At 51.9% G+C, this 20,782-nt stretch overlaps 2 protein-coding genes across 2 annotated transcripts in view; one reads left to right on the top strand and one right to left on the bottom strand.

Annotated features, from left to right (window-relative positions):
* The window catches only part of SND1 (staphylococcal nuclease and tudor domain containing 1), a 411,376-nt gene that overhangs the window by 336,080 nt on the left and 54,514 nt on the right, over positions 1-20,782 (top strand). The window lies entirely within an intron of this gene.
* On the bottom strand, positions 12,816-15,922 carry LRRC4 (leucine rich repeat containing 4). The gene is made up of 2 exons (XM_082694085.1): positions 15,262-15,922; positions 12,816-15,064 (listed from the first exon to the last, which is right to left on the bottom strand). The coding sequence occupies exon 2, from the start codon at positions 14,963-14,965 to the stop codon at positions 13,013-13,015; it is 1,953 nt and encodes a 650-aa protein (XP_082550211.1). The 5' UTR covers positions 14,966-15,064; positions 15,262-15,922; the 3' UTR covers positions 12,816-13,012.

The following is a 20,782-nucleotide window of genomic DNA, read 5'->3' as shown; positions in this document are numbered from 1 at the left end:
GAAGCACATAGGACAAGGGTACAGGAGGGTCTGAGTTCATGTTGTGTTGAAAATACTTTTCAGGCTGCATCAGAGCTAGTCTGTTTTTGCAAATATGCTCAGTTCCACCCACTCCACTTCCTAAGTATTACTGGGAGCTGAGAGCGAGAGGAGAGAGCAGGTGCCAGAAATCACCTTTCCTTCTCTTCTTACCCTTTCCTCCCTTAAATGCAGATTTAAGGGAGTGCACTGCCACTCAGTTCCTCAGTTCCTCAGTCCAGTTCAAGGTGCTGAAGAGTAGTGCCCTGTAATACACCACTGTAATCAATTCATTTCCCTTCCCCTTGTCCCTCTGCAAGAGAAATGAAGTGACAGGTAACAAATGCGAGGGGGGTCATGGGTGACCTTGTACGTGAGAAAGATTGGCTGCAGTAGCCCTAGAGCCTTACTCTGCCTTTTCCTATGGCACCTCACTGCTGAGCTGTGGACAAGACACCGGAATCAGGGTGTCCTGTCTCACAAGCTGTCTCTGAGACAGACCCACAGCCATACACTCTAGCAACAGCCGGCGCCGGGGAGGGAGTGCTATGGCAGCAGTCTCCTGCACCTGTGTGGTTAGGGACAGGGCCCATAGTGAATATACCAGCTCATCTGGGTCATCTATAAACCTTGGGGACCCCAGCAGCTTTGGAATGCCATAGGTTCAGCAGTACTAATATTCACATGATTCATCCTGAGGTTTCCTTTGCTGTTATGCACCTTATTTCAAGGCTTTTTTCTTGATAGAGGAAACTATCCCAATCCTAGGCTGCTTAAACAGGAACATAAGCCCCCAGAGCCAACCCTTTTTATAGGGTAATATGGAGACTGAGCTCTGTTAGTCTCTGGGGTATTTTATTCTTTGGGGTAAGGGTATTTTTAATCCTTTATCATGATGAAATGTCTCAGTTGGCACCCAAGGACCAGTAACACACTGACTAAAGAAGACAGGGACTACCTGAAGAGTTACCTGCTTTTATCTCCATAGTTCAAGGACAGGCATTTGGTGAGTGCTCTCTGTCCCAGTGAGCATGGAGCCACTTGGGTGGAATAGAATTAGGGGACCTTACTCCACTACAGATGTCATGGCTCCTACAGCCTAGGCATGGGGTCTACTCTCTTCTGTCCCACTGGGCATGTGTAAGGAACAAAGGTCCTTGGGCATAGTCCAGTACCAAGGAACCTTTTTTTTGTTTCTCTGAAGCCACATGATCAAGGTCACCAAGCTGGTCAATTTCCTGTTCTTCACGACTGGCCCTGACCTCCTGGGCTGCCTTCTAGCATTATACCTTGCTGTCTCTTCTGCTACGATTGTTGCTTCCCTCTTAATTAGAAAACATACTCTTTTGGATTCATTGTCTTCTCCTCTGACATTGCTTTTTCTTTGACGACACTTTAATGACCTGCCTGCTTTTGATTTTGATCCACAAATTCTAGTCCGTTAAAACTGCTGGGCTGAGAGTGACTCATGGGCACAGTCCAGGTTCTTGAGTTGGGTCCCAAGGACCCAAACTGACAGTATTTGCCTTAACTCTCAGAGTAACCATTAGATTTATAGCCAGAAACCTGCGGTGGATCCACTGCCAACCCCATCCCCAATTCTACAAAGAGAACGGCCCTGGAACTGCTTGGCACAGGTCAGGAGGACAGAAGAGCTCCAGCAGGGAGCCACCTTCCCCATCCTGCAGGCCCCTAAGAGCACCTTCAGAGGCTTGGAGATTGGGAGTGGGAGGCTCTGCCCCCCCCACCCCATCTTCTGCACTCTGGACTCACCATGGCCTTGCCTGCCTTTAAGCCTGCCTCAGCTCCCAGAGCTGCCCACGCTGCTCGCATCACCTGGGTGAGCGGGGGTGGGGAGAGGGGGGCTCTGCTCAGTGCCAGGATGCCCCGGACCTGAGACGGTGCATGAGAATAACTGCTCAGTGCCCAGATGTTTCCTGTTGTCTCCGGCTCCAGGTGTTACATTTGCTAAAATTTTAGGCATGAGAGTGGCTCTGTTCTCTCGGGGGACAAGCGGGGAAAGATTCCCCAGCTCACATTTCTGGGGTCTTTCTTTTTTTTTTCTTTTTCTTTTTTTTTTTTAGAATTTTATTTATTGGACAGAGAGAGAAAGAGAGATCACAAGTAGGCAGAGCACAAGTAGGGGTGGAGTGAGCCCGAGCAGGGAGCCTGATGCAGGGCTTGATCCCAGGACGCTGAGATCATGACCTGAGCTGAAGGCAGAGGCTTAAATTAACCCACTGAGCCACCCAGGCGCCCCACATTTCTGGGGTCTTTCTTCCAAATGGACAACCCCATTAGCTGGCTCTTAGTGGCTCCTGCTCTCCACTTCACACCTGGTACCGCCTCAGGCCATTTCTCACCTGCAGAGGGAAGCCCGAGGATCAGCAGCAGCACTATTCAGGGCAAAGTCTTTACCCTTGTAGTACTTTGTAAACTAGAATAGCGAGGCCTCCCTTCCAGACCAGAAACGACACGGAATCGCTTTGTGGGATGGATGTGTACAGCACAGGCAGCATTCATGTGTTGATTTCCACATATTAAGTAGTTCTCGTTGCTGCTGAACTTCCTTGCCTCCGTGTGACCATCAGGCTCTGTATCGACCATGGCATTCGTGCAGGGACGGGGGAAAGATAGCTGTGCAGCTCTCCTCCAGCCCCTGAACGCAGCTCCCTGTGCTACACGGCCTTGCCAGCGGGGGGCTGCTGAAGCAGCGCTCAGGAGACTCACCAGGGAGACCCCTCCATCTCCTGCCAAGCTCAGCAAACCCTGCCCTTGCTCTCCTCTGAATCACACTTCTCTGTGGCTTCAGGCCTCCTTCCCCAGCTCCGCACAGGGCGCCGCCTGACGGGAAAGGCCTGCGTGTCAGCAGGAGAGGCATTTGAGGAGAAATGAACTAATGTCGGAAGGGGGAGTGCCGCTCAGCCATCTTTTAAGTAGAAAGGAAAAGGTCATCAGAGCCGGATGGGGCCGGGGCTGGATTGTTGTTGATGCGGCCTGGCTACGGCAGAGGGGCCAGCACCGCGCACTGCCAACCCCATCCAGCTGCTGGTGGCCCGGGCACAAAGCAGCGCATGCTCTGTGTCCACAGATGGGTCTGCGCGTCAGCGGGAGCCTGTGTTTAGCCCTTGCTTAGGAAGGGTAGCCCATGACATAGTAATTTAATTAAATTTGCCTCCCTCCATGGCCCACATATTTGCAGAGGTTTGCGGGAAGATGAATCTGGCTGCGGAGCGTTACCCTGCCGCTCTGGCCCTGCCCCAGAGCTGAGCCGCGGTACCATAAAGGGTCTCAGCGTCCTGAATCCGGCACAGGGCATCTGTCTGCACTGCAGGCTCTCTGGCCGGGCTGCCTGCTGGCACATCTGGCAAGGCAGCCTCTGGAAGCATTCCGTCTCCATCACAAGGAAGCCACCAGGGGCAAAATAAGGGGGCTCCCCACCCCCTACTCAAGACCTGCTGGCAGCAGCCTCAGCAAAAACCAGAGCCACAGAATGAGCTTCTACACTGATCTCAGTGTAGAAGGGAGAGGGTGGAATGGGAGGACCCCAGCCCTTCAGCGGACACTGCAGCCTTAGTCGCAGCTGTTACCCCCATTTCATTGGTGACCCACATTCCTATGCTTCTATCCTGGAAAAGACCCACATTTAAGGGTCCGAAATTGATTCCAGTGAACCGATCACCATGTTCCACATCTCAGACGCCCATCAGTTCTTGTCCACTGCGTCCGAGCTCAACCCACACCCACAGTCCACACCCCGGAGCCTTCCCCCTGCCTCCCAGCCAGCCAGTGCTTGTCTCCTGTGGAGTTCCTCACTCCTCAGGAGGCACCTAAGCTTTCACTTTCTCTTGTCAGAGTGCCTGCCCATTTCATCTTCTCACTAACCTCTAGCCTCCCGCTCAGCCTTTTATATCCTAGGTCAGCAGTGCCGTGCCCACTGGAGAAGAGCATTCTTTCTTGTTATCCTCGCCCCCACCAAGAGCACGTCTTCCTGGCTGGCTAATCTCTCCTGTGTAACAACAGCAGCACCTCCGAGAGAAAGGGAATTTCTCTGGCACAGTTTGTCTCAACACCAGCAGAACACAGGCTGTTGCTTAGGAGTGGGAATCATTAGAGTCAGGCCATTATTGGAGGGGACCAGTCTCTAGGGGAGCTAGCAGAAATTACCACTCCTTAATAGATGAAAACTCATTTGCTGGAAGCCCCCGCCCTCCTCTTTATTTCTCTGCATTCTCCACCTCCCTTCTCTTCCCAGCTTTGAAGTCAAAAAGAGAGGTAATGCTATCCCATCCAAGATGGCAAATTTCTGCTAAATTAACTTGGTTAAAAGATCCTTGGTTGAAAGCGGCTGTTCTTTTAGAATGTTTCTGCAGGGACTTGGCTTGAAACCATCATGAAGGAGACAGATTCTAATTAAATGTATGTGATAAAATTATAGCCAGGACCAGTCCATTTCCCAAGAGAGGATTTGTTGAGGTGGTTGGGAAGAGGAGACAGTTACTAGCTTCCTAGACCATGTTTCAGGGAAGGTCTTGGAGTCAGCCTGGGCTCTGAGCCTTCCCTGCAAGGGTCCCCTTGTTTACACAGTACCAGGGAAGGTGAGAGACGTGGAAGCAGGACTCCAGACTTCTCTGATTCTCTAGTGGTCATCTTGACCTTGAACAGACCTCTAACCTGATACAGCTTCTATATGCCTTCCCTGCACAGGGATACACATTCTTTACCTCATAGTTCTCTGGGGGGTAGGAGAGAATGGGGGGTAGGCAGCATAAAGCAGCAAATACTCCTTTTAATTTATTACCTGTTTGGGCTGCCATCAAAACTCACACGCCTTGGAACATTTGTGGTGCAAGAGAAAGGAAAAGTTGCCTCATTTCTCAGCTCTAGTTGTGTGAATGAAGTCACGAGTGGGCACCATGTCAGAGCATTAAGCACAGATAACTGGCGTAAAAGGCCTTCCCCTTCTCTCCCTCCTCTCCCTGGAAACAAACTGTAAGGGATTGCATCAAATTGCAAACTCTGGGGGACACTAATCACTTTGTAGTTTCTGTAAATGGCGCCCCCTGGATTTGTCATTCACCGTGGCCCTGCTGGTGTTCAGTAGTACTGCTGGGTTGAGAACCCAAAGCCCAGAGATCCTGTCTCTGCATCACCAGCTATGTGACACCTGAGCAAGTCACATCTCTCTGGCCTTCATTTTCCTCATAAATAAGTTTTCTGAATTAACTTGGAAATTAAATTCCCTTCTCTGTCTCCACATCCCTGAATTTTGAAGCTATAAACCATCATTCTGTCCTCAGTGTCTTGCCAACCCAAGGTTGACCAGCCTTGATAAGACACCCATGATGTGGAGGTGGCCTCTGCTGGCCTGATAGCACTGGTCAGAGCAGATGTGGGCTTCAGACAGGAGGGTGGCAGAGGAGGCTAAAGAAAGGGAAAGCTACCCTGAAGGCACAGCAGGCTGGAACAAGAAAGGCATGGCTTAGGCCAGGTCCCCACTCTGCTTGTTTTTGTACTTGTCTGTGGCTTCAGAACCTTCTGACACACATGCACACGGTACACCCAGGAGGTGCAGTCACTTCCCTCATCAGAGTAACCAAATGAAATGCAAACATGCTTTGAGATCTCTCAGTCTGAGCAGGTATCTCCAAGCTTCCCTCCCCGTTTCTAATTAAAAATTTTTCATCTCTTTCCCTGGTTCCTTTAGCGATGTCTTTCTTGGCCCTCCCTCCTTTCTTATTCCAGACTCTCCCAATTCATCCCAATTCATCCCCTTAAAGAGATGAATTGGAAGAATATGCTGTCATGTCAGAAGGAAGCCAATTGTCAATTCACACAGGCAAAGCTAATAGGATAAAGTATTATCCGACTTCCTTTAAGTCCAGAAATTAAGTCTTCTTGCAATGGTAATAGATTAGAACTTGTTACCACTGCAGCCGGTAGGCTGCAGAAACTGGCTGTTAGTATATGAGGCCTCAGCTCCATTTCAGGGCCTGTTCTGGGTCTTTTGTGAGGGACGCACTGAGCATTCCTGCAAACACTGCTGCACTCTCTGTGCCAGGACCCGACTCTGGAGAGCTGCCTGTAACTCACTCGGTTCATTTACAGGGCAGAATCTGAGTAGGTAGGTGAAGGGAAGAAACCAGGGCCTTTAAGACTCCAGGAAGAAGTAGCCAGAAACCAAACTTTGCACAGAGAACAGTTACTGTGTGAAAGCTCTTCTCAGTCATCCTTGCTGACTCATTGAGCAGGTAGAGTGACTTATCTAGTGACTAAACCAGTACCAGCACAGACATAGGGAAACTAGAGGTGAGATCTTAAAGGAATTTTAAGTGACTAGATGAAGGACTTGCCTTGGAAGAGGAAACTACATGAGAACTATTGGAAGAAGAGTCATCAATCTTCTAGAATGGAAGGATCTTGCAAAAATGTCCTAGGTCCTGTTGTGGCAGATGATTGTACTCAGATGGGGATTATGGAGGGACACCCCCAATAGAACAGTTACTCGAGGGCACTACTTATTAGTGGGATTATAAGGTGGATGGGTATTAAAGAAGCAAGTGGATCATTGACTGTTCCTTTGTTATTTAGTGATCAGAACTTTCTTAATTGTTCTAGTACTGTTCCTGGGTATACAATGAATGACCACGAAGGTACCTCAGTACTACTTCACTCCATCTAGCCCCACACTGGGCGTTAGAGCAGCCTCCCAGCTCAGTGGTTCCCTACTGCAGGGTCAAAAATCTTCACGGGATAAGTTAAGGAAGACCCCGCCCTCTCAAATGCTAACACTCTTTGACAAGAGAGTTGCTCCCAGGGATATCCCCCATAGGCCTTGGCCTAATCTCTCTGACTCACTGCCAGGGTCCATGTGCACCGAACTCACAGTCATCACCATTTTTATGGGAAAACACAATTTATATAATACCCTCCCTCTGGAGTAATACTCCTTTTGTGGATAAACAGTGACTTGCACCAACCTCTTCTGTGAAGAGAAGAGAGGGACTAGATTCAGAGCAGACCCCTTAATGAGGCTGTCAGGGTCAGGATTAGATTACAGGCCTAAGGGCTGGCTTGTTTCCCCCAAGCAGGGGACAGCCTGCAGGATAGAGAACAGGACTGTTGTGGGTAGGTGGTTTGGCCCAAGTACTGACAGCAGAGCTGGCATGTACCAGAGGATAAAACCTGTGATCATCCTAAAATCTAATTCTAGCCACTCATTAGGAAATCAAAATGTATTCTCTCTTAGGCTTCTCTTGGAGAGTTGATCTCCCTGCATTTCTTCTCTCTTCCATGCCATGAATTTCACACTTAACAGTCCTCCCCCATCTGGGGTCCAGCCAGCCTCTTGCGAGCTAGGACAGGAATCTCCCTGGCTTTCCTCCTTAACTGCATTGCAGACCCTTAGCCTGTGTAGCTGCCATAGAGCTCTGTTCTGTTCTCACTTGCTCAGGTTATGGTGCTTTTTTTTCTTTTCCTGTCTGTACTTTCTCCAAGCCCTCTAATTCTGTTCTGAAGCCCCAGTAGCTCCTCTCTCTGCTGCCTTCTCCCTCCTGGTACCTCGGCCCTCCCCTGCCCTTCATAAGGTATCCTGACCGTGAAACAGGGAGAGGTGGAGAAGACTCTAGGAAGTTTATCCTCTCAGTAAAGGACCAAGGTTTCTGAGATAAATGTTTTCTGGCCAGTCCTCAGCTTGTGCATCATTAAGAATACACCTTTCCTTTCTTCCCGGCTTACTGCAAGGAAAGGTAATCTATTCTAGAACTAAAAACAGTTCCTTGGGCCAGCTAGAGAGCTGGATTAGGGAGCAGAGCAAAAAGCGCTGTTTTCCTAGGGAGAAGGGACAACCCATCTTTCCTATTGGGTCTGTGCTTATAGAGATAGTGCTGTCCCACTGTCCCTAACTTCTTGATAAGCATCCTTCCCTTCTGGAATAGCTCCATAAGCATGTTCTCTCTCTGGGAACAGATGAGGTTCTAGAATAGAGGGGGTGATTGAGGAGGGCTGGTCAGTTGGTCTATATCCTTATGTTTATCATCAAATAACTACCAACAATACAACACTAAGTTACCATTCTGAGTGTGATTTTATTTATATAATTTCAGTTCTCACAACAACCTATGAAGTAGTGAAGTGTAGATACTATGATATCCATTTTACATATGAATAAGTGGAGTATTTGTCCCAAGTCACACGGGTAGGAAGCGATGGAGCTGAGATTCAACCCAGGAATACCAGATCCAAAGTCTGTGCTTGTAAGCACTGTGCTGTGTTGCTTTGCAAATATGTATGTTTCACTGATCTGGTCCCTGAAGCATTTATCCCTGTTCCAAGAAGCAGCTTACTTCATTTTAATTTAAAGCAAAGATGAAAACGACTTTAATCTACAGTGTGAACCATTCTCACCCCCTCAGGGGTAATGGGTGCTTTCTGAATGATAGAGACCAGGAGAGGTGCTTTTGGGCCAAAAGCTGCCTTGCAGTTTAGCTGAGGCAGGATTTAGAAATGGCGTGAACAGTGCCTGCATTAGCCGATGGCATGGAGTGCTGAGTGCCAGCAGAGGAGATAAAATCAGACATATGTTTGGATATAAATGTTCTTTCTCTTTCTCTCTCTCTCTCTCTTTTTCTTTTTCTCTAATTTTAATCCCCTGCTGCTTTGTTGCAGCAAAATGTTGGGGCCTTAATTGTGGGCTCTGGACCCCTGCGGTAGTATCGCCTAGGCTGTGTGGGCTGTGTAAGTTCCCCTTAGCCCTCTCCTAGCCACAGTCCATCTCCACAGAAGGAAACCAAAGCTCTCCACCGCGAGTAGCATGGACTCTGGACCTCTTCCCCACCACCAATGGGGATCGTTTGACCAGAGACTCTACGACATTGTTCTACCCAGAACCCAGCAAGCCACTGGCCTCAATACCTGTTAAACAGCCACAAGAAAGCTAATGTCTCCAGGCCTTACAAACTATCCTGTCTGCTCTCCCTTCTCTGATAATATGATGCGGCATAAGACCAAGGAGTGACAAAGGCCTAGAGGAGATGATGGGAGAAGCACTCACAGCATGGCACTTACAGAGCTCGGGTGGGGTGGGTATTGTGGAGGAGAGGAGTTAAGGAGCTCCCCCGCCCCGACCCTGTTCCCCCTCTCCCCACTCCCCCCGGTCTCCTTGTTGAGCCAAATAGGCAGAAGGCATTCCACTATGGAGAACTTACTCTGATAGGTGCTTTAAGGCCTCTGTCACTCCTCTACTCAGACAAGCTTCCAAGGCTGAGGTTGGGAGAAGGCCAAGCTACCCTTCCCTTTGTGAACACACTGCCTTATCTATATCACCCTGTCTCTGGCAGCCATCTGCCGTTGAACCTCAGGATCGGAAGCTGTTCTGTGCAGTCCTGAGAATCGAACTCCTTAGCACATGTGGCCCTCGGGCCAGCTGTGGGACGACTGTAGTCAAAATTCTGGTCAGACCTGGGAGGCCAGTAGAGCCAGTCCTGAAGGAGACTGAGCACTTCTAAGCAGAATACACATCATTGTTTATAGGGAGGTCGTCCCATTTCCACTGCGTATCAGCCAGGAAAGAAAAAGGTTCTTGAAGGCTCAGAAGAGCCTGAGTAAGGAAGGCCCATTTGCTTCGGGAGCCCAGAGATCTGGGCTTTAGTCCCACCTCTTCCACTAAAAGCAGTGCGACGTTGGAGGTATCTTTCCATTTCTCTGGGGCTGTTTCCTTGACCAGACAGTGTAAAAAAGACTAAATGATATTTCATGACCCTTAAAGAATTCTGTAACTTCGTATAAGCAGCAGCAGTCTTTCCCTCTAATGTGTTGCTACAACTACTCCCCTGAAGAACTACCAACCCATGTCCCATTCTTAGGTGACAAACCCTGTAGCTTGGCCGCTGGGCCTGAGGATGAGTCACCAACACAGCATGAAAGCTATTGGTACTCATGGGACTCCTCTCTGAAAAGCTGTCCCAGGTGCCTGCTACAAAGGAGGACATACCCAACGTTACGGCATTGGAGGCTTGCTGCTCTACAAGCTGAAACGCTGCCCAAGTCGAGGAGTGGACCCAGTGGGGAAGGGAGCTACCCTTGCAGCTCTAAGGAAGCTTATTCCCAGGAGCCATATTCTCAGTCTCCCCCACCTTTCAGGTTCCTTCTAGAAAGCACTTCTCCCTCAGATTCTAAGATGGCAATATGCTTAGCCCCCAGGACACATGCATTTGTTTTTACGACTCTTCGCGGAAATATTTGGGGACCATTCCTGTACCCCTGCCCTCAGATCTCTAGTTCAGCCACAGACACTTGATCATTCCAGAGCCACTGTATAATCCCAGACTATCCAAAAGGAGGGGCGGGAGGAAATCAGCCCCACACCCTCTGTTCCTGAAGCAGCTGCTTTCACCACACTTGCCCCTGAGTGTGTCCCCAGGAAGCTGCCCTAAACAGCCTGAGTTGCCTTGTGGCACTGGGCAAGGGCTCTTTTCTCGCCTTTCCAGCTGGTCCTGGCCAAGTCCCACCCTTTACTCTGCTGCAGTTTTCTCCTTGTGTTGGGGGTGGGGTGGCAAGGGGAGGCTGAGGGAAACATTTATGTGGAGCCCAGAAGCGTGAGTGGCAGTATCTCAACGTGCACCATGCACGCATGCTGCCACGCACCCCGGTACCCAGAAATTACATATACCTCTACCCAGGGGATGAAGAATTGGCCCTTTCTTAGCCAACTGCTGCAAAGTGCTGCCTGCCTCTCTGCCCGCTCAGTGCCAGAGAGCTCACACCCACTCAGTGCCGATTCCCTGCATCAGTATAAAAGCGCTGAAGAGACGCAGGGTCCCGGTTCATGCAGCTTCCCTGGACGTCATCACTTGGGAAGCGTCAGGAGACAGACACCCACCACCACCACCAAGACATGTTTGGCTATTTGGCACCCAGAGAACAGAAGGAACATTGCCTGTGGGAAACTTAAGCCAAACAGCATTACCGCAGACCTCTTAAATCCAGGTCCCCCAGGGTCCCTGGGCAGAGCCGGTGCTGCCTGACCAGCAGCTTCTGCTGAGGTGGCATTTAACTTCTGGCCCGGTCCCAGGAGCTGAGGCTGACCCATTTCCCCTGCTTTTCCAGGGCATCAGGAATTTGGTTCTACCCCCAACAAAGCCAGGGACTAACACACTTAGCTGGAGGAAGGTGCACTAGAATCGGGGTGCTTTTATTTAAGCTAAGGAAAGATTGTTGACAGCTTTAGCATTTTGAACATTGCCTTCCCTCCCACCTTACCTCTCCCCTCCCCTCCCCTCCCCTTGTTTTCTTTAAATAGAAATGACTTGGTTGATGCTGGTAAGAACCTATATGATCTTATTCAATTTAACCCTTTGGGGACATTGAATTAAAAATTGAACAATATTTATTAAAATACAAAAATACACTTTTCTCACATTACAATCAGTGTTCTTTTGTTGGCATTCCCCCCCACCCACCCATCCCACCCCTTTCAAATCTGAACCCTTTATTTCTTTTTAAAGCTAAAATAATAAATGAAAGAAGTTACAGCATTAAATGGACCAGAATAACAGAGATCTCTGCCTTCACCGCCCACACCCACCCTTTCTCCTCCCCCTCCTCCCGAGGTAGGCCTGGGAGAGGGAAGCCTTCCCCCCACTGCGCTACGTTCAACAGGACTCCTCGCAGAACTCGCTTCTTGTGTGCATGTGTATCATTCTTGTTTTAACTGTGGATTCCACATCTTTTTTGTGAACCATCCTGTTCTGTCAAGGCTTCACTGTACTTTAAATGAGCCTGTTCCCTTTTTCTCTGTCCACTTATGTTCTGTCCCCACCCCATCACCACAACCAGTTGACATCAGCTGTAATAATCCCTAATGAATCAGCATTTAAAATAGTCACCAAATCACAAGCATGAGAAAAGCTTCCACTCCCCCAAGCTCCCCAGTCCCAGCCTCTCCTCCTTCTCCACCTTAAAACAAACAAAACCTTTATGAAAAATCATAAAATGCCATCATTGTCTACAATCATTTGTCAGATACCGGGAACAACAGGTGGACATGGCACAATGCTAATTTATGGCCTCCTGTGAATACATTCTCTCTGCTTCTGCTCTCCCTTCCCACCCCCCTCTGCTGCCGCACCCCCTTTAGGGGCCTCCTCCCTCTCAAGGGAAACCCTGAATAGACACATGCCCCACAAAGAGTGGGTTAAACCCATCTGCAGGAATCTGGTGCAATGTGAAAGCATTTGACTGAGAGCTACGCCAGCTCCCTTCCTTCTCTGCTCCTTCCCGAGGCGCGCTGTCAGGCGGGGCACACGCGTGTCCCAGTGCACAAACCCAGGGGACATGTGCACAAGGACAGACGGAAAGACTGAGCCCCTCGAGGGAGTCATTTGAATTTTGGTGGTTTTCCTGTTTAAAACACAGTTACAGAGCTATCTTCCCCTCGGCTTCTGAAGAAAAAAAATTATTGCCTCTCAACATTTTGGCACAGTACAAATTCTTGGTGCTTTTTTTGTATTTTTAAAATAAGATAAATCTGCAAAGACAGCTCTCAGCTTAAGAAAGGTGTCTATAGAAATGGTAGTCCTGTATGCTATGAAGCATCTTCTAAAACATGGCAGCCTGCCCCCCACCCCTCAGCAGCCCACACCTCTTTAGGGATGTTTGTTTTAGCTTAGCTTAGCAGTTTCAGCCTCAGATCAGAAATCCCTTCTGGCATCATAGCAGGTTGACTTGCAGCTTCAGCCCCACAGCGTTCCCAAGAACCCCACTCCCCCTTTAAATAGAACTTACAAGTTAGAAAATAGTTTTGTTTTGATTTTTTGTTTTTAAATTTTAATATAATCTGTTTCTTTTACCAGCCCATAGATTTAATATATAAGCATATACAAGAAAAAGTCTCTCCCCACTCTGTACAAAAGTTGCTGTCTCGTGTGTGTGTGTGTGTGTATGTGTGTGTGTGTGCATTCTATTGCATTTTATAAGTTTTTGGGGGGAGGGGGAGTCATATTTGAGTTTCCTGTACCTTGTCCTTGGTATGGGTCTGAATTATATAAGGTTCAGAGATTGTGGTGACTGTGGGGTGCAGAGAGTTCCCCAGGCTGTTTTCTGTCCAGTGGGCCCCATGTGCTGGTTTGTAGGTGTTGTAGTTAATATGGTCATGAATTGTGGGCAGCACTACTGCCCCCTCACCTGATACACTGGATGGAGCTGCTGTTGCCGCTGCAGACGCTGCCGCTGGGATGTCTTCATCCACCTGGATAATCTCAACTGTCCGGGCGGCTGTGACTGTACTCCTCTGCTGGTGCCGCTTGCGAAGTTTATAGAAGACAATCAACATGGCGGCAGCTAGCAGAGTCACTGCCACAAAGCAGCCAATGATGATCTTGGTGGTCTTCATGACTTCATCCAGGCTGGTCTGCATCTTATCATTGGTGTCTGTCGCGGGTACCTGCTTGGGCACACGGGTGGTCTGGATCAGCACCGTGGTAAAGGTGGTATACGCCGGCTGATAACCAGTGGACGTAGTAGGAACAGGCTTGTACTTGCGCGTTGTATCCTCAGGTGAGATCTCGGTGGTCTCCACTGTGACAGTGGTGAAGAAGCTGTAGTTGGAGGTGTTGAGCTCGGCCGTGCTCACGTTGAGGTAGGCCGAAGCGTTGGAGTTACCGGCCACATTGGTCACCATGCATGTGTATACCCCAGTGTCTGAGAGCAGCACGTGGGAAAAGTTCAAGGTGCCGTCGTTGAGGACAGAGATCCTTGGGTGGCGGGAGGCGTGGCTGAGCACTGTCCCATTGGGCAGCAGCCACTTCACGGAGGACATGGGGGGAGTCCGACACTTAAGTTCTGCCATCCGACCCTCGGAGATGTTGAGGTCCCGCGGGGCATCCATGATGAAGGGGGCAGAGCACTGGAAGGAGGCCTGGTCCACCTCCACCAGGTAGCGGCCCCGCATGTGCAAGGGAGCGTGACAGCGGCCACAGCAGGTAGAATTGGTGGGTATGTACTCCCGAAGCCACCAGGCTAGCCACAGAATGTCACAATCGCAGTTCCAAGGATTGTGGTGCAGGTGCAACTCCACCAGGTACCTCAGTGGGGTGAAGAGGTCATGGGGCAAAGAAGAGAGGTTATTGTGGGCCAAGTTGAGTTCCACAAGCGAGGCCAGCCCATCAAAAGCATTTCGCTCAATCAGGCTGACCTGTGAGTTCATGACCCACAGCTTCTTGAGGGAGCTTAGGCCATGGAAGGAGCCAGGCCTAATCTCAGGGAAGTGGTTGCCTGACATCTCCAGCTCTTCCAGCCCCACCAAGGGGGTGAGATTGGGCATATCTTTAATGTTGCACATGCCCAAGTTCAGGTACTTGAGGTTGAACAGTCCCTCAAAAGCGCCCTCGGAGATATACTCCAGCTTCTTGAGCTCCCCCAAGTCCAGGCGCATGAGGGAGGGCACCCGGTTGAAGGCATAAGAGGGGATGCTTTCGATGGGGTTGTTGCGAAGCCAGAGCTCCCGCAGCTTGGACAGGTACTCAAAGGCCCCACTGGGGATGACCGTCAGCCAGTTGTCGAACAGCTCCAGGGTGTTGAGGCTGGCCAGGCCGTTGAAGGCCCCCACCTCGATCTGCCGGATGGAGTTCCTGCCCAGCTGCAGGACCTCCAGGTGGTGGAGGTGGCGGAAGGTGTCGGCCTGGATCATCTGGATGTTGTTTTCCATGAGGTTGAGGTACCGGGTGTTGGAGGGGATACCCTGAGGGACCTCGGAGAGGCCCCGGCGGGTGCACACCACCTTGCTGAACTGGTTACTGCACGAGCAAACGGATGGGCAGTTCTGGGGCCCGGCGGAGGCGGCAGCGGCGATGGCTGCACACAGAATCCACACTTGCGCCGCGAGGTAGACTACGGGGAGCAGGACGGCATTCCAGGTGTGGTGCACAGTTACCTGCCACAAGAGCTTCATGGTGTGGCACGTTCATAATTCACCATCGCCTGGGATTTTGGCTCGGAAGGAGAACCAGCCCTACCCCGGCTTAAATGAGCTAGGAGCTCCTCTTTCCATCTGGAGAAGGAGGTGGGGAGGGGGCGATTAGAGAGACGGAACAGACCAGCGGGGGGCGCGGCGGGGGGGGGGGGGGATCATGCCCAACTAAAGCGTGGCCCCCGTCTCCAGCCTCCCCTCAAGGCAAACCCTCGGAACGCCGCGACTTTCTCTCCCCCGAGGCAACCATCCCCACCCAGTGAGTCGCTGTCACCTACCTCGGAAGGAAGGAATTGGCGTGGTGTCCTTAAGCGTTCTCCACGGGAGCCGGCCACGTCGTTGCCATTCTTACTTCTTAGTTTTAATTAACAAAGGGGGGAAGTCGAGGGGGTAGGGAGGGCAGAGGGGAGGGGTGGGGAGGGGAGGGGTGGGGGAGACAAAATGGCTTCTAGTAAATCCCGAGCAGGCTACGGCGGAGCGGCGGAGTTGAGGCGCGCCGGAGAGAGCCAAGGCCCGGCGGGCTATGCAGGTGCATGCCCCCCCCTCAGCCCGAGGAGCGGCGCCACCAGCGCTTCCCTGCTTTGTCCTTGGACCCTGGCACCGGCTCGCACCAGCCGCGGGGGATGCCGCTTCATCGCCGGAGCGTGCCTCCGGCGCCCCCAGCCCGCTCCCGCGGCTGCCGCCCGGCGGGGGTAAAGGGGCGCCCCGAAGCCTCCCAGGCCGCGCTCGCTGGCTCGCTGCTGCTGCCGCGCTGCCCCCCCGCCTTGTGTCGGCGGCTCCCGACCGGAGGCAGCTGGTGCAGTCGTTCGCTCGCGGGGCTGCGAGAGTTAAGAGGAGGTGTTCGAGGCTCCTTCGCCCTCCCCAGACACACACCCCCTTCTTTCCTCGCCTCTTCTCGGAAGGGTTAAAAAGAACCAAAACCGGGCTTAGTTTCCTAGTCCGCCGCGTGCCGGCGTGAGGAGCAGCAGTTCGTCCAGCCCCCGCGGGTCAGCGGCGTGGAGGCAGCGCGGGGACCCGCTCCGCGGGCCGGAGGAGCGCGCGGCGGCCGGGTCGCGCCCGTACCGCAGGCCCCTTCAGGGAGTCCGGGGGCGGGCGCGGGTCCGGCGGCGGCGGCGGCGGCGGCGGCCTCAGCCCCCGGTGGCGCGCAACCGCCCGCCGCCGCCCGCCGCAGCCGGGCCCCCGGCGCGCCGCCGGCTCTGGCTTTGTGCGGAGGCAGCGAGTTCCGGGCTTTGGCTCGCGGCGCCTTCAGTGGCTGCGCCGCCCGCGGACTGCTGCAGCGGCCCGAGCGCTGGCGGCGGCGGCGGCGGCGGCGGTGGCGTGAGCAGCGGGGGTCGCGGCTGCGGGGAACGCTCCGGAGCCCGAGAACATGGTCCGCGCTCGCTAGCGGCGGCGGCGGCGGCAGCAGCGGGGCCCCTGCGCTCGGCGCCCACCGTCTCCTCCTCGCGCCGGGCTCGCGGTGTTGCAGGCAGCAGCCACGCAGACTGCTCTCTCATCCTTTTGTCCTTCAGTCAGAACGTGAATGTACTGCTGACGCATACTGTTCTGGGGAGAAGATTAGCGTGATGCAGTGCTCTTATGTATGAACACCGCTCCCCCTCCGCTGCCTGCCCTCGAGGGGTTAACGCCGGCGCCTTCCAGCGCCGCGCCGCGCAGCCCCGAGCTCCGCGCCTCCGTCCGACTCCCTCCCTCCCTTCCTTCCTTCCTTCCTCCCTTCCTTCCTCCTTCCTCTCTCTCCCCCACCCCCCACCCCCCTCCCCGGCGCTTCCTCCCCGCCCCCTCTAGAGGAGCGGAGCGGAGCGGGCGAGCGAGCCGGAGTGAGCGTCAAGTGAGAGGCCGCGCGCAAGTCGCAGGCGTTCGCAGCTATTTTGGTCCAGCCGAGGGAGCCGCCGGGTGGCCGCTGATAGGCTGGAGCGGCGGGGCTGCGGCGGGAGAGACCGCGGCCCGTGCCCCGCCCCCGGGCGCCGGGCCCCCTCCGGCTCCGGACGCGGTGGGCTCAGGGGGCCGGGAAGCGGGCGGCCCGGCGGGGCTGCTGCAGTTGGCCGGCCTCCCGCCCGGACCGCGTCATCCTCACCCCCACCGACCGCTGACGGGGCGCCTGGCCGCGCAGCCCGGGCAGCATACGCGGAGTTCCGAGCTGCACGGTGTGGACGCGGGGGTGGCTGGGGCCGCTTGGAGCCAGAGGACCGAGAGCCTGGGCTCCGCGGCCCGCCCCGTGCTACTGCACGGGTGCCTCTTTGTCCTGCCCCTTTTCTTGCAAATTTCCTCACCGCTCCTCGGTTTTAACTTTGAAATGATAGTTTTCTTAATGAGGGTTGCAGGGAGGGCAGAAGGTGGAAGGAAAGACCAAGTGCGAGGAACCCGGGCAATAACGACATGGGACAGCAGAGCAGCCGGCGTGAAGGATTGAGATGAACTCCGCGAAACCACGGGAGAATCCGTTCACTCACGGAGCCTCAGCCAACACTTCTCACTCTTTTTCCTCGCCGTCCTGAGTCGCCCTTTCCCCTCCCCAAGCCGGGTGAATGGAGAGGGGTGGGTCTTAAAGGCTTCTACCCCAGTGCTTCACTAGCTCCTCTTTGTTGCTGCATCTCCCTGAGAAGAACTGCTGACAACCTGCTCCCACTTCTGGGGAAGAGAAACCCTGGGGCATTGGACAGACCGGTGCAGGAGAGCAGGACTAGGTCAGCCTTTTCCCCCTGAAAAAGACTGCCCTTTTCTCTGCCTAGTGGGGGTGGAGCCATCTGTGGCTAAGCCCTGGGAAAGCGCTAGAATATGGCATTGGTTTAGTATTGCTTCTTTGTGGGCGGGGTGGGGAGGGGCTGCCTCCAGACTCTCCTCCCTTGTGCCCCGCCCCTCCACCTTGACAAGCTTGCGCCTTAGGTTAAACCCCCATCTCCTGCATGTGGGCTAATGCCAAAGGATGAGGAGGTCGTGGGTTTCCTAGCTCTCAGCATTCTGCCCCGCGGGTATCTCAGGATTGTCTGCTGCCCAGTAACCTGGTTTAGGGAATAGGCCCTTAAATATACCAGGGAATTCTTGAATTCCTAGAAACAGATCTACTAAAAGCAAGCTAGATTCCCCATTGATTACCAAGATTTTTTGATCATGAATTTGCAGTAAAATAGTAACAACTATAATAGTTAATATGTTGCCTAAATTTACACAGTAAGTGGCAGAACCAAGATTTGAACCCTGGCAGGTAGCGGATGTGTAGAAACTTGGGCTTGGAGGTAATTCTCCAGTTTGCTCCCAGTAGATGAGAATTCTGGTTTCACTTATCCACCTCAAAAGTCACTTGCTAGGATGTTTATCTACTACTGCTCTCCACTGTAGTAAGAATAGATGGTTGGATGGAGAGAGAAAGAGATCTTCCTGTACCCTTGTTTAATCTTTGTTTCTCCAGTGAAGTAATTGCCATAATTGCCTCCATTTTACAGGTGGAGGTCCTGATCTTGGGCAGGCAAATAATACGCTTAAGGTCATACATCCACAAAACAATAGAGCCAGCATTTCAGTCCAGTCCTCTAACCCTGAGCCCAGTGTTTTCATCACTGGCAGAAGTGTTGTGTTTACGTTGCAGAAAGTAAATGACAGAAGTGGGAGTGGGGTGGCTGTATAAAAAAAAGAATTCAGTGAAGGGTATGTGAGAAATAGAACAGAGGGTGGGAGAGGAAGGGCTGAGAAAATATATCTTTCAATTTGTTTTACTCCCAGTGACTAGTCAAGAGAAAGAATGAGAGAAGTGGAGGTGAGTCAGACCCTGATACTAAGCTTCATCTAGGCTCTTTGGTGGCTTCTTTTGCTTTCTTGTAAAGCCCCATCTGTACATCATCAGCTTCAAGCAGGACCCTACCAGTTTACAGACCAGGGAATGTAAATCCTATCCTGACAGGGATCTGGGCGGAGAATCAGAAGCCCACCAGTGAATGGTTCCCGTCCTTTCCACAGCTGCCATCGAGCTGGTAGGATGCCAGCGGGCACCCCGGCCAAGGACTAATGGCACCCTGGAATATGACTCCCTTTACCTCCTTAGGCGAAAGAGGGGATCTGCCCAGACTATTTCCTGCCAGTGCAGGCAAATTCAGACCCCATCTCTTCACTCCGGGCACTGCTAATAAAAGGTGGTGGCCCCATACTGTGTAGGTGGATAGAAGGGTGGGCTGCCTTGGGTCAAACCAGTACTTAGTAATGAGGTTGTCTCCCAGTAAATATTTGTGAGTGATGGATGACCATGAATATGCCCAAGCTTAGTGCAGCACGTGGAGTTCTTGACGGGGCTGCTTTGCCCTCCATAGGCCAGCTGAGCTGAGAGCGCACCATAGAAGCTGTGGGCTAGACTGAGGCGGCTCTGGAGCCATGGGGGCCCACAGCCTCTTAACCAAGAGCAGCTCCGAAACCTCTAACCCTGTGACCTGAATGTCATCTGGCCATCATCCGTTGCTCTTCACAGCCCCGGGTTCTGATAGCTCCCTTGATTTGGAGTGGTGCAACCTGGAAACAGAGAAGAGGAAGGCTTCAACTTTGAGACGAAGAGAAGGAAGAAACACTGGGTTGAGAATGCTATCACTTGTGATTTCACACAGAAAGACTGCTGTGACAAAGCCAGAGAGAACTGAAGAAGCCAGGCACTAATGAGGCAAAGCTTTTGTTCGCAACTTGGTACCTGCCCTTAAGTTGGGATACCGGAGTTCTACTTTCCTTTCTGCCACTGTTACACATCTTAAAACAGCCCCAAACATTGGTTTCTTCATCTGAAGGAAATAGACTAGAATATTCCCACCAGCTCTCATAATCCCTGGTTCCCACCTCTTGTCAGATACATAGATATGTGAAGAAGGTTGATCCATTGGGATGATAGCCAAGACTTGGAAATGAGCCACACAGTGGAAGAGAGTGCTTCTTTTAGTTTAATCTAGAGATCACAGTGCCAGAGCAGAGTAGATCACACTTTGTTTTCCCAGCTACTAAAAAGGCTGATGGATCACAGAATGTTAAAAGTTAAAGGTATCTTGGAGATCATCTGGACTCGACCTCTCATTATTGTCATTAATAAAGTTCAGAGAAGCATAGTGACTTGCCTAAAGCCACATGATTGACTACATCAGAGTCTGTCATTTCTGAGCTCCATCCATCAGTCGCATACATGCAATAGTGTATTAGCACTGAAGCCTGGGGCTTGAAGATATTTCCAAATGCCTGTCTTCTGTGGCCTTACATGCAGATGCTGTCATTATACTTTGTTGGACTGGGATCAAGATGGGTCTTCGATAGAACCAATCTGCCATTCTGAGTGACTTTGGAATCCTAATAAGAAGAAAAAGAAATGAACCCCCAGGGAACTCACTCTAAGGGAACCCAGGACTACCTCACTCAGCCAGGGTAATTGGACTCATGGTAAAGCTCAGAGCTAGACTACTCTGCACCCTGACATGCAGCAGGCTTGGCACCATTATCCCGAGCAGCCACTAGATGTCCACAATGCCTCATAGGGTTTGCCAGGAGTGAGCAATCTTCGGCAGGCTACTATCTTGGCCTCCCAACAGGCTTTTGGGTCCCTTATGATAGGTCCATCAGTAGAAGAGCACAGATGCTCTGAATCTCTAGTTCCCATTTTCAGTACCATTGGGCTGCCAAACCCTACTCAAGCACCTTTTCCATTTTTGTACTTTTTATTCTTCCATTTGAGCAAAGGAAGAAAATGGTTTCAGAAAGGAAGGAAGGAAGAGAAAAAATTGTATGGAAATTTTCCTCCACAAATGAAGGAAAGACATCAGTTGATTGGTGAATTAGCAACAACAG

This window comes from Mustela nivalis (genome assembly GCF_964662115.1).
Source record: "Mustela nivalis genome assembly, chromosome: 12".
Taxonomy (NCBI): domain Eukaryota; kingdom Metazoa; phylum Chordata; class Mammalia; order Carnivora; family Mustelidae; genus Mustela; species Mustela nivalis.
Note: the sequence above shows the minus strand (reverse complement) of the source record. Positions and strands in the feature narration are given on the sequence as shown.

Coding starts and splice junctions, on each gene's coding strand:
- LRRC4 (XM_082694085.1), bottom strand. CDS start 14,965: ATGAAGCTCTTGTGGCAGGTAACTGTGCACCACACCTGGAATGCCGTC.